Consider the following 13,796-nt stretch of genomic DNA (forward strand, 5'->3'; position numbering starts at 1 on the left):
CCATGGAATATTCCAGGCAAGAATACTGGAGTGGGTTGCCATGCCCTCCTCCAAGGGATCTTCCCGACCCAGGGATCGACCTGTATCTTTTGCGTCTCCTACGCTGGTGGGCAGATTCTTTACCACTGCTCCACCAAACCTTTGAGACCAATATGGTACCACCTGGTGGGAGTCATCCGCTGGCCAGGCTGCCCTCCTGGAACCAGAGCCCAGTCAGGGCTGACAACCCACCAGCATGAATCTCTTTGCTCCTTGGCGCATCTGGTTGGCCCATTTCCAGACCATAGTGTCTGGAAATTAGACATGTTTGCCCCTCTGGTAGTGGAGTAAGCCTGTGCTTCACTCCCCGTATCTTTTCTCCTCCAGCAGCTGAAGCATGAGGGGTCGATCCCAGCTGCATGTGGTCTTTCCTGAGGTCCCCTCGCAGCCCTGGACCACTTTCCTGACTGGCCTGGTCAGTCAACTCACTGTCAGATTCAGAGCTGCCCTGTACAGCCGTGCAGGTTGCGCACTGCACAGCGGTGCCTGTTCCAAGGAGGCGCCACTCACGTCACAGACCGTGCAGATACTTCACTACAGCAGATGGCGCTAAACTGTCTTGTTCTAAAAAAGATCTGTGTATTATGATTATTTGTTTTTTTTTTTTAATAAACGGAAATCTTGAAGAAGGGGGCACCTTTTAAGAATTTGCAGGAAATAGCCATATAGGCTAGCGGTGCCTTGAGCTACACCTGCCCACTCTCTGCTGGCCAAGCTGTGGAGGCACCTTCATTTTCCCCTGGTTAACATCATTTGTTCATGCATTCATTTATTCACTGACAGTTATCCAGTGCCCACTGTGTGCCCAAACCCTGAGAATTTGGGAGGTTTTGTGAGCAGTTCCACTCCATGTGGTGGAGGGGTGGCCCGTTGTCTAGTGGCCCAGGCCCCCTAGGGCATGTCCAGTTTTGGCCAGCAGACCATGAACAGGAAGAGCAGCGTGTGACTCTGGGCCAAGCATTTGCGAAGAGGTGTTGCTCCCACTCCTCTTCCCACCCAGGTGGATGCACAAGCCTCAGTGGCCTGCGGAGGCCGAGCCACGGAGCTTGGCCTATGGTCACACAAAGTCCTGATGAGAACAGTCAACGTGAGCACAGCTTCCTTGTCAGATGGACATGGATTCAAGCCCTAACGTTGCCACTCATCAGCTGTGTGGCTTGAGTCTTCAACCCCAAAGTCCTATTTCCTCACCTATAAAATGCAAAGAACAATCCCCCAGCACCTCTATGGTTGGAAGGAACACAGGGTGTGACACACTCACACACAGTGGGAGGAGAGAAGGCACTCAGCAAAGGGCCCCCACGTTGCCCTAGGGCTGGGGTGTCCATGGTGATTAAGGCTGTGGGCTCTGGACCAGGCAGCTTGGACCTGAATCCTGGGTCTGCCCTTCCGTGCTGTCTCGGGAACGTGACTTACTCATCTGTTAGATGGGGACAGTAGCAGTCCTATGTTATAAACAGGTTGGGAGGACGAAATTGAATTGAGAACAGGGCCAGGCACAGGGTGAGCACTGGGTGAGGTGGGCTGAGTGGCCGCCTCTCGGATGGTAATGCTAATCCATGCACCCCTGACTCTGACCTTATTTGGAAAAAGGGTCATGGCTAACGTCATTAAGTTGATCTTGAGATCAGATCATTCTGGATTATTTGAATGGGCCCTAAGTCCAGTGACACATGTCCTTGTAAAAGGCAGAAGAGAAAAAGGTGGACCACAGAGAAGAAAGCCGTGAGGAGACAGAGACTGGAGTGATGCAGCCAGAAGCCAAGGAATGCTGGCAGCCCCGAGATGCTGGAGGAGGCGAGCAGGGATCCTCTCCAAGAGCCTCTGGAGGGAGCTTGGCACCTTGATGTCAGATATCTGGCTTTTAGGACTGTGAGAGCATCCATTCCTGAGGTTTGTATTTTTTAATTTTTTGCTGGAGTATAATTGCTTCACAATGTTGTGTTAGTTTCTGTTTTACAACAGTGTGAATCAGCTATCAGTTCAGTTCAGTTCAGTCGCTCAGTTGTGTCCGACTCTTTGTGACCCCATGGAGTGCAGCACGCCAGGCCTCCCTGTCCATCACCAACTCCCAGAGCATACTCAAACTCATCTCCATCACGTTGCTGATGCGATCCAACCATCTCATCCTCTGTTGTTCCCTTCTCCTCCTGCTTTCAGTCTTTCCCAGCATCAGGGTCTTTTCCAATGAGTCAGCTCTTCACATCAGGTGGCCAAAGTATTGGAGTTTCAGCTTCAGCATCAGTCCTTCCAATGAACACCCAGGACTGATCTCCTTTAGAATGGACTGGTTGGATCTCCTTGCAGTCCAAGGGACTCTCAAGAGTCTTCTCCAACACCACAGTTCAAAAGCATCAATTCTTTGGTGCTCAGCTTTCTTTCTAGTCCGACTCTCACATCCATACATGACCACTGGAAAAACCATAGCATATGTATACATATATCCCCTCCTTCCTGAGCCTCTCTACCATTGCCACCCCCCAACCCCCATCCCACCTCTCTAGGTCATCACAGAGCACAGAGCTGGGCTCCCTGTGTTATACAGCAGCTTCTTGCTAGCTTTAGAAAAGGGAATGGCAACCCACTCCTGTAGGTTCTTGCCTGGAGAATCCCATGGACAGAGGAGCCTGGTGGGCCACAGTCCATGGGGTCGCAAAGAGGTGGACACGACTGAGCGACTAACACTACTGATACTATGTGCCCCTAGCTAGCCATTTTACACATGCTAGTGTACATATGGCAACGCTACTCTCAGTTTGTCCCACCCTCTTCTTCCCCTCCGCTGTGTCTGCAAGTCTGTCCTCTATATCTGTGTTTCTATTCCTGCCCTGCAGACAGGTCCCTAACTCTCCTCAGTGTCCCCAGAGCCCTGGGAGAGTCCCTCCCGGAGGAGGAGCCCTGGACCTCACTGCACCTGTGTTTGCCGACCCGCTGCGACCACACGTGGTGAGGCTGGTGGTGCGCGAGGCTGTTCCTCGGAAGGAGACCTGGCTTCTGTTAGAAAGGGGATGACTGCTTAGTCATCCAAATGACAGATGTGGATTCCAGGGACCCGGGACAGGAGTCCCATTGGAAGGAGGTGGGTGGTGGTTTCCTGAGGTAGGGGTGAGGTCACGGCTTCCCCAGGGGAGGCAGAGCCAGAGGGTAGTCAGGGAAGCAGGTGAGCACACCTGGGTCCTGACTGCCTGGGTGGGATCAGGAAGGAGGAGGGTGTGGACGTGTAGAAAGAAGAAGAGCCCTCAGAGACCGCCTCACCTCCTGCAGAGGAGTGGAGAATGTGCTGGAAGAACCTAGTGCCCTGGAGTCACCTCTCACGGAGGTTTGAAGGACCTAGCACACTGGAAGGGCGGCGCCTTGCGGCTTTAGCTTCTTGCTCCTTGAAGATGGAGACTGCTAGCCCTTACCTGGCTCCCTTTCTGTCTCTAGCTAAGAGTTTCAGGGGTGAGACGGACAGGGCATCGCAAGCAGCAGCTGCTCTGCTGCGCATGCGCAAGGAATGCAGGTGGGCTCTCTTTTGTTCTCATAGCTGGGGATACTGGCCCCCAGAAAGGTCCTGCCTGGGCCATTCAGGGAGCGGGGGTGACAGGTGGGGACCACAGCCCTCCCAGGACCGGTCCTCCTCCTTGAACCCTTCTCATCCCTCAGCGCACTCCCGGAGGCATCTGGTCTTCAGGTGAAGACGCTGGGTAGGTCTCATCACCTTACCAATTTTTTTTTTCGTCTGGCAGTTCTGAATTCGTGGATGCCCGGTCACCTGCTTACAGGAATGGAAACTGGTTCATAGAGTGATTTAAACCCCAGACCTGAGGATTACGTTCCAGGAAAGCGTGGGGCGAGGGTATCTTTCCATCTGGTTTACGGCCTCCTTCGCTGAGCGGCTCTGCCCTTGGCCTCGCCGAGGTTTTATAACTGGCTCTCATTTCGGGTCCGGCAGAGACCCCCTCCAGAGTCGTAGGAAGAGGACGCCGGCCCCCCACTTTCCCTGTGAGCGGATCTTTTCTCTTGCCTGATACAACAGTCGTAAGCAAGACTCCAGTAAATAAATCGCTCAGTTCCCACCGAAATTGCCTATGCTGGAATTTGTGCCTTTTAGAGACACATGAATGATGACTGGGACACAGCAGCCTTTTATGTGAACCCAGATGATTCCAGCCCAGATAGTAGAAATGTGAGAAGCCTCAGCGAAGTCTGTTCTCTAGGTTATAAATTCCTTTTCTCTCTAATGCCTTGGCCTTATCTGGAGATTCTCTTGGCTGCGCTTTCTTCTTTCATGGCTGTCTCTTTATTCACCCTGTTCCTTCTTTTTGTGGATTTTACTAGCTCAGCAGCTGCAGCTTAATTGAGCCAAGAATATTTGCTCAGGTGGCCGAGAGATGGTCTCACACCGCCTCCGAGGCCCTCTCTCCCTGGCACACTGGTGCCCTTCTGTAACTCTGTCCTTTTCAGAATCAGTTCTGCTTGAGCTTGGTTTTAAAAAAAAAAAGTCAGCGAATGACAAAACAATTTCAAATGACTGGGTTTGTTCACCTTTCTTTAGCTGCCCTTAAAATCACGTCCCTTTCCTAACTAACTTTCAAAGTATGTTTTTTGGCTGTGTCTACAGGATGTTTTAAAAAGTATTATTATTTTTTTAACAAAAGAACAGTGCGACCAGATGCATTTAAAAATAGCTTGCACACTTGAAATATCAAGCCAGAGGTTTTGTTGCTAGAGCCTTGGAAATAATGGTGGGGTTCTGACGAAATGGAAAAGTAACTGGTCATTCACACAGTTCTCAGAACTTATGTACTTTGGGGGCAGTTATGACATTCTTCAGGACGACTTTGGTCACCCGTGGTAAGGAATCCGCCTGCAATGCAGGAGAGGTGGGTTCGATCCCTGGGTCAGGAAGATCTCCTGAAGAAGGAAATGGAAACCCATTCCAGGATTCTTGCCTGGAGAATCGCATGGTCAGAGGAGCCTGGAGGCCGTAGTCCATGGGGTGGCCAAAGAGTCTGAGACAACTTAGCAACTAAACAACAACAATGGCATTCTTCATAGAACCTAAATCTACCTTGGGAGTTGTAATTGAACTTGAAAACACCTGAGGCTAAGGCTTCGGGTGTGCAGAGGGGTAAACAGAAGTCAGGTCTGGGGAAGATAGGGTCAAAAGGAGCTTAGAGAAAGTGGGGCAAAGGGAAAAAAAAATGTTGTAAAGTCAGAGAGAGGCCCAACTTTATCAGCTGTGATGATGCAAAGATAAAATAAAAACTAAGGCTGAAATAAAACGACTCTGAAAGTTTTAGAATTAATTGAAAAGATAATGTAGCAATATTCATACAGATAAATTAGAACTCGAAATGAAAAGTGTTAAGGACAGAGACAGACAATTCATATTAATAAAAGTGAAGTTGCACCAAAGAAATATAACAGCTTTGACATTGTAAACACCTACTACCACAACTTTTTTGTTCTTGTTGTTAGTGCCGCCCATGTCAACATCCTCAATTCATTTAGCCTTTTTTAGTTCCTATTGAACAAGTAAAAATTGGAGTGTTTTTATTTTTTAAAAGATGCCTTTGTTTCTTTTTCTTTACAGCTGTCCTGGGGCCTCACTGCCTGTGGACTCTCAGTTGCTGTGCGCGGAGGCTGCTCGGGGCAGTGGCTCTTGTTGTGGAGCACAGGCCCCAGGAGTTTTGGACGAGGGCCTCGCTGTCCTGCTGCATGTGCGATTTTCCCAGGCCAGGGGTCACACCCATGTCCCTTGCTTTGGCAGGCGAGTTCTTTATCACTGAGACATAAGGAAAGCTCCTGAAGTAGTTACTTTTAAAAGACACTGAGGGATTTTCTGGTGATAAGCTTACATACCTTCCTATCGTATACAAAAAAAGTTTTATTATTTTTGTATACATACCTTGCAAGCACATGTGCTAAGGCACTTCAGTTGTGTTCGACTCTTTGTGACCTTATGGACGGGAGCCCCTCCAGGCTCCTCTGTCCATGGGATTCCCAAGCAAGAATACTGGAGTGGGTTGCCGTGCCCTCCTCCAGGGGAATCTTCCCAAGCCAGGGATCGAACCTGTGTCTCTTACGTTTCCGGCATTGGCAGGCGTGTTCTTTACCACTGGTGCCACCTGGGAAGCCCTGTATACATGCCTTATTCTTGTATAATTAATGGTCCATGGATCAATTTGACTTATCTCCTCTTAAATTCCAGTGTCTACTTATGGCTTAAAGTAACCTGATAATAGGGCCATTATCTTGCCACATCTTTGAAATATTTACAGCTAAGTTTCTTTGAAAAAGAAATTGACTAACCTAGAATTGAAGAGATGTTAACACACTGCTCTTGTAATGGGGAGAACTGTGAACTGTGGCCTGAAGATATGCTTACATACTGATCCCTCGAGCCTCTAAATACTACCTTACTCGCAAAGAGTCTTTGTAAGTGTAATAAAGTGAAGAATCTTGAGATGAGACCCTTCTGAATTACCCAGGTGGACTCTAAGCACCATCACAACGCCATCACAAGTGTCTTTGTAAGAAGGAAGCAGAGGGGAATTGGAGACACAGAGGCGGAGGCGACATGAAGATGGAGGGAGAGACTGAAGTGAGGTGGCCTCCAGCCAGGGTGGGCAGCCCCCAGAAGCTGGAAGCCATAGACAATGGATTGTCACCAAGGGTCTCAGGAGGAAGCAAGATCCTGATGACACCTTGATTTCAGACTTCTGGTCTCCAGAACTGCAACAGAATAAATTTCTGTTGTCTTCATGCAGATGTATGGCAGAAACCAGCACAGAATTGTAAAGCAATTATCCTCCAACTAAAAATAAATACATTTTAAAAAAGAAAAAAGAATTTCTGTTGTTTAAAGCTACTAGTGAAAGTGTTAGTCTCTCAGTCATATCCGACTCTTTGTGACCCCATGGACTGTAGCCCACCAGGCTCCTCTGTCCATGGGATTTCCCAGGCAAGAATACTGGAGTGGGTTGCCATTCCCTTCTCCAGGGGATCTTCCCGACCCAGGGATTGAACCTGGGCCTCCTGCACTGCAGGTGGATTCTTTACTTCCTGAGCCACCAGGGAAGCCCTTAAAGCCACTAAGTTTGTGGTAATTTGTTATGGCAGCCATAAGAAACAAAATTCTCAAAAATGAACAGATTAAGAAAAAGAAAAACTAATTAGAATATCAAGGATTTGAAAAATGGAATTAACTCTACATCCAACTGAGTGTGCTCCTTTTTAATACATACATAGAAAAATTTATTAAAATTGACCTACGCCACAAAGGAAATGTGAATTTCCCAAGTTGAAGTCATCGAGTCTTCATTCTTTTGGGGGCAGTGCAATAAAAACAGCAACCACCCACAAAAAGATGGACAGAACATCCCCTGAATGCATTGGGAGATTAAAAAATATCTTCTAAATAATTCATGTTTTAATGAGAAAATCAAAATGGAAGTTATAGTACTTAAAAGCAAATGACTACCCGAGCTGTGCATATAAACTTGTGAGATAAAACCACAGTGTTACTCAAAGGAGAATTTTGAGCTAGGAATGCATTTATTAGAAAACAATAAAGATTGAAAAGAAATTATCTAAGCTTTCTTAGCTGTAAAAAAAAAAAAAACAGCAAAACAAATCTAAAGAGAGAAGGAAGGAAATAATATAGATTAGAGCAGAAATTAATGAAGTAGAAACCCAGAAAGTCCAGTAGCATTAATCAACAAACAGAAGCAAGTTATTTAAAGTGATTAAGAAAACCAGTGAGTTTTGGGCAGGTATGATCAATAAAAAAGAAAAAATATAAATAAATATTATGAGGAAACAAGAAAAGATCTATAGTTGTAAATATTTTTGACTCAAAATATTTTAAAGAATTAAATATCTTTATACTAATACTTTCAGTAGCTGATATTGAAAAGTTCCTAAGATACAAATAATCAAGACTGACCCAAGAACAAGTAGTGAAACAATCATAAGTGGAAATGATAGACAAAGATCAATAAGCAAGAGGAGTTGCAGAGTCAGACATGACTTAGTGATCAGACATGATTTAGTGACTGAACAACAAAACCAAGTCCATACTGCTTAATGGATGTGCTGTGTGCTGTGCTTAGTCACTCAGTCGTGTCCGACTCTTTGTGACCCCAGGGACTGTAGCCTGCCAGGTACCTCTGACCATGGGGATTTTCCAGGCAAGAATACTGGAGTGGGTTGCCATGCCCTCCTTCAACGGATCTTCTGACCCAGGGATCGAACCCAGGTTTCCCTCATTGCAGGTGGATTCTTTACTGTCTGAGCTACCAGAGAAACCCCAATAAATGAGTTCTACCAAACAGTCAAGGAGAAGATAACTTAGATTTGGGGAAACTATTCTAAAGTATAGAAAAAGATGGAAAAAAGACTTCGTAGCCATCCGGTGGCTCACACTCTGTGATCCCAGGGAAGACCTGGTATAGTCACATAAATACATAAATAAAAATATTAAAAAAAGAGAAAGAATGCTTACCAACCCATTTTATGAAGTTAGTAGAAAACATGTTATCAAAACTACACAAGGAAAGAATAAAAAATCCCAAAGGCTCATTACACTTATGAATGTGTATGCAGAAACCATAAAAATATTAGCAAATTGAATTTTACAGTTTATTAATAGGACAATACACCTTGAGCCAGTTAGGGTTGCTTCAACAAAGAATATTAATCAGTGTGGTTAACTGCCTGAAATTAAAAGAAAAAACCCCAAGCCTCCATGATTTTCATAATAGATGCTAACCTCTCTCCCCCACCCACAATAAATATTCATTCACCACATAAACCCTGAGAAAACTGAATAGAAGGAAGCTCCTTGAACTAATAATAAAGAACATATACCCCCTTACTTACATAGGAGTCCCCTTACTTAGTAACATAACAAAATTTAAGTAGTTACTGCTCCTATATGTCTTAGCTACAATTCAAGAAAAGAAATAAAAATTTAAAGGAAGAAACAAAACTGTTATTATGTTCAGATGTTATAATTGCTCAAGTTGAAAAACCAAAGGAATCACCTAGTGAATGATGAAGACCAATAAATTAGTTTAGCAGAAAGGCTGAATGTAAGCTGAGTATATAAAGAGCTTTAATTTTTCTTTAGCTAGCAATATGTAGCTAGAGATTACAATAGAAGAAAAATGATCTCCTTCATAATAGCAATGAAGTACATTACGTACCTGAGAATAGACTTGTGGCCACCATGCCAGGGGCATAGCCAGCCTCCTTCCTTCTTTACTAAACAACTGCAAATTATGTTTCTGTTGGCAATATTCTAAAAAAAAAAAAAACAACAAAAAAACCTTGATCTCCCACCATACTTTGTAGCTAGGGTTGCCCATGGGATAGCAGTCACACGCTCCAAGAAACGTACAGAATTCCATGGGAGGGCATTCCTTACCAGATAAGAAGAGAATGTCACCTTCTTCCTGCCTGGGAGACAGATAAGATGCTAGGAGGCACAGCAGCCTTCTTGTGGTCACAGCATGAAAGCTTCCTGCTGGGGATGGTGGAAAAAACAGCAGAAGATGCTCTGTTCCTTGATGATTTCCTGGGGCAAGGCATTGGGCCTGGACTGCCTTGGGCATGTTGGAGGGAGGTGGAAAGGAGGAAGGGGCGGGGGGACAGGACAGGGGCGAGAGGGAGGGAGAACCTCACTTGTTATAGTCACTGGTGTTTAGATTTTCTCTACCTCACAAGTGAACACATTGCTAACTGATGCAAAACCTAAAAAATGTTAAAACCCAGATGAACAAATCCATAAAATTTCATAGTAGAACATGAAACGTAGCCTAAAAAATGGAGAGCTGTACTCTGATCCCAAATGGAAAGATTCCACATGGTAATGAGGTGGTTGTTGTTGTTATTGAGTTGCTAAGTTGTGTCTGATTCTTTGCAATCCCATGGACTGTAACCTGCCAGGCTTCTCTGTCCCTGGGAATACTGGAGTGGGCTGCCATTTCCTTCTCCAGGGGATCTTCCCGATCCAGGGATCGAACCCACGTCTCTTTTGTCTCCTGCATTGGCAGGTGGATTCTTTACCACTAGCGCCACCTGGGAAGCCCCAGACCCCTCCTGGACAGCATGAGTGATCGCTTTCTTACCAGTTACATCTTCATCTGCACTCTAGTTGGCCGTCTCCTCAGACAAGTTATGTTGAGGTGCCCCTCATAGGCTTGCTCTCCTCTCTAAGAGCATCCTATCTCAAGAGGACCCCTCCCTTAGGTCCTCATGCAGATCACCAAATCAAAGCCCAAATCCTATAGGTGGTTCTTTCTAACACCCTCTTCCTGACCATCCCACCTCCCCCAGTTCTCCACAGTGCATGGTCTCTCTCCTCACAATGAGTAATAAACATGACTTGTTTACCAGAAATTCAAAGTATATTTCTGGTGGCTTTGCCTGGATGGCACTGACAATACATGTATGTGAAATATATGAAATAGAAATTAAAAGTGAGCCAAAATATGTAATATTAAGAATAGCATATTCCTGTTTATTAATGGTGTGAAACTTTCTAGACCATTTCTTTCTGCTCTCATTAGAGTACATTAAGAACTTTATTGATGTTCAGTTGCTAAGCTGCGTCCATGGACTGCGGCATGGCAGGCTTCCCTGTCCTTCACTGTCTCCTGGAGTTTGCTCAGACTCATGTCCACAGCCTTGTGTAACTCAATGCAGCAATGAGCCATGCCATGTAGGGCCACCCAAGACGGATGGGTCATGGTGGAGAGTTCTGACAAAACGTGGTCCACTGGAGAAGGGAATGGCAAACCACTTCATTATCCTTGCCTCAGGAACCCCATGAACAGTATGAAAAGGCAAAAAGAACTTCTAAAAATAGTAATATAATCAAATATTCATTATGAAAGAAGTCTTGTTTACTTTGTTGTGATACAGTGATCTGAAGGCTAGATTCCAAGTTCAGTTTATTTTGACAAGGATTTTAATGTTGTCTTAGCTGAGAGGGCGAAGAAGGCGATGGCACCCCACTCCAGTACTCTTGCCTGGAGAATCCCATGGATGGAGGAGCCTGGTAGGCTGCAGTCTATGGGGTTGCAAGGGGTTGCAAAGGGTTGCAAAGAGTTGGACACGACTGAGTGACTTCACTTTCACTTTTCACTTTCATACATTGGAGAAGGAAATGGCAGCCCACTCCAGTATTCTTGCCTGGAGAATCCCAGGGATGGGGGAGCCTGGTGGACTGCCATCTATGGGGTTGCACAGAGTCGGACACGATTGAAACGACTTAGCAGCAGTAGTAGCTGAGAGTGAGATTTTCCAAATATAGGTAGATCCAAATGGTTTTGCTTACTAAACCATGAGATTCATTTTTTTTTTTGACAGTGAAAGTTTTCCTTTAGTGAACTTTGTCTATATGGTTATGTTAGTAAATGTTTAAAAAAGTGAAAAATAAAAATTGCAATGAAGAAGAAAAAATTATGGACTCATATGTTTAAAATTCCATTAAGATACTTCTAGGAAAAAGAGAAAACTTACACGTACATAATAGTTTTTTTTCCCCTCAGTGGCAGATAGTATAATTAAATTTTCTGCTCTTAAGCCATAACTTCTGCAAATTTGTCAATGAGTTTTAAAAAATTCGATCTTGTCTTATTTATATGTAATTTACCATAGAGCCAGCTTTGTTAATCTATTTTCATTTATAGTTGAAGGATACCTCTTTATCATTTACATCATCTTTCCTTCACATGAAGAAGGAAAAGTCATGTTTAAGGCATTAATGGATGTTTGGCAAAGATTTATAAAAATTCCATTTTACAATAAATTCCAGAAATTGAATTCCTGTCCATGGTGAAAAATTAAAAAAAAAATCACATCTACCAGTTATGCAGTTGAAAACTTGTGGAATCAAAAATCCATTCAAAATATTCTTTTGTAAGTCTTTTAAACAGATTAGAAAATTCTGTTTTAAGTGTACAGATAGGAGAGTTTAGTGGATGATGTATTATCTCATTTGGGGCAGTAAAGTCATGTAATAATGAAAACATTTCCATTTATCTTTATTCAGAAGCTCTCTGTATAACATGGCTCTTTCTTTCATATACATTTTAAAAATGTTACTTTTACTTTGAAGGGACAGATGGAATGTGTCTAGTTTTTCTTAAGTATGATAGTGGATTACATACTAGTGGTTTTTAAAGTGGTTTTTTAAATTGGGAAAACGTAGTTTTTTGGTGCAAGTACTGTGTAACTAACCGCTTTATAATTGACAACTGTCGCGAGCGCTTTGCCTTGGCTAATCAGTCTCTGTGAGGTCTCAAGAGGGCCTCGTGGACCTCATTTCATTGCTCATTCTGCTCTTGGAAGGAGTGCGATGTCCATGTCTCTAACTGGGCAGATATAACTATTGAGCCACCAGACCCCAAACAGGAGCCCTCATGTAGGTTACCGGCCTGACCTCCCCAGCGTGTCCACCCACCTCTCCTCACTCCAGGTGACCTTGGGATTGGCCATCACTGGAATAAGTGGGCTCCCCAGGATTCACCTGTATTTCACACTGATCACGTGGCCTTGAACAAGTCACCCACTCTGTGGCCTGAGTTCGATGACATGAAGACCATCAAGTCAGAGTGCTTCCTGGTGCCTCTGAGTGGATGAGATGGAGCCAATATGGAGACAACTCAGCAAGTAAGTAAGGCTTGAATGCTGGGCCTTTATGATCCTTTAGAGACAAGAGAACAAGGTCATTGTCCTATCAGAGAGTATAGAGGACAGGGGAGCCCAGAGGCATGAAGTCAGCACTCGGCTCGGGGATTGGGGGCCTTTTTGCTTCTTGGGGGAATGTGGCATTTTATGGGGTCCCAACAGGTGGGTTTGATTTAGTTAACAGGGATTGAGGAGAGGAGTCTTCCTCTGAGTTGACAAAGCAAAGCAGACAAAGGAATCGAGGTGGAGAAGGCAGGCTGCCCTCAACAGTAAAATGGGGGAGGCTGTCTAGACCAGGGGATGTGGCCATGGTCTCTTAGTAGACCCTGAGACCCCCCGGGAGTCACAGGCCCTGTGAATCCCCTGGTCCTTCCCCTTCTCCCACAGCACCCTCTTACACTTGGTATGGTGGGTTAAACTCTTCTGTGTCCACGCACAGGGGGACAACTGGCCCAGTCCCTTCCTCCCGCCTCGTATACCTGCCCTTTAGCTGTGCCCTTGCACTTGTCTGATTTGGCTATAAGGGCCTAGTGAACTTGCTTAGAAAGGGATGCTGAATGATGATCTTTAAATTATTAATGATTTCAGCACTTTGTAATTAAAATGCTCATTTTCTCCGTGAATTTCAAGCACACATATATCACAAATACAGACAGAATCTATTTTAATGAATAACATTAAAACACTCAATTCCAAGTAATGAGGTTATTTCCATGTCTTGGCTGTTAGTTCATATTTGACTCATTCATTTATTTATCCACTCACTCACTGAATACTTTTGCCCCCTGCTTGGAGTAAAGTATTAATACAGCTTTGTAGATGTAACTGCCATCCATTACCTTGAAACAATATCTCTATACCTATTTGCCATGAAATGATGGGACCAGATGCCATGATCTTAGTTTTCTGAATGTTGAGCTTTAAGCCAACTTTTTCACTCTCCTCTTTCACTTTCATCAAGAGGCTTTTTAGTTCCTCTTCACTTTCTGCCATAAGGGTGACGTCATCTGCATATCTGAGGTTATTGATATTTCTCCTGGCAATCTTGATTCCAGCTTGTGCATCTTCCAGCC

At 44.7% G+C, this 13,796-nt stretch overlaps 1 protein-coding gene across 3 annotated transcripts in view; it reads left to right on the forward strand.

Annotated features, from left to right (window-relative positions):
• ATPSCKMT (ATP synthase c subunit lysine N-methyltransferase) overlaps nucleotides 1-9,637 on the forward strand; it is a 90,834-nt gene extending 81,197 nt beyond the window's left edge. The window contains exons 5-6 of one of the 3 annotated variants that reach the window (XM_070774857.1): nucleotides 1,728-1,932; nucleotides 5,618-9,637. In XM_070774857.1, coding sequence (XP_070630958.1) covers nucleotides 1,728-1,886 — 159 coding nt within the window. In that variant the 3' untranslated portion in view covers nucleotides 1,887-1,932; nucleotides 5,618-9,637. The other 2 variants (XM_070774858.1, XM_070774856.1) reach the window with 2 other exon arrangements.
• The last annotated feature ends 4,159 nt before the right edge of the window (nucleotides 9,638-13,796 follow it).

This window comes from Bos indicus, chromosome 20 (genome assembly GCF_029378745.1).
Source record: "Bos indicus isolate NIAB-ARS_2022 breed Sahiwal x Tharparkar chromosome 20, NIAB-ARS_B.indTharparkar_mat_pri_1.0, whole genome shotgun sequence".
In the NCBI taxonomy this organism is placed as follows: domain Eukaryota; kingdom Metazoa; phylum Chordata; class Mammalia; order Artiodactyla; family Bovidae; genus Bos; species Bos indicus.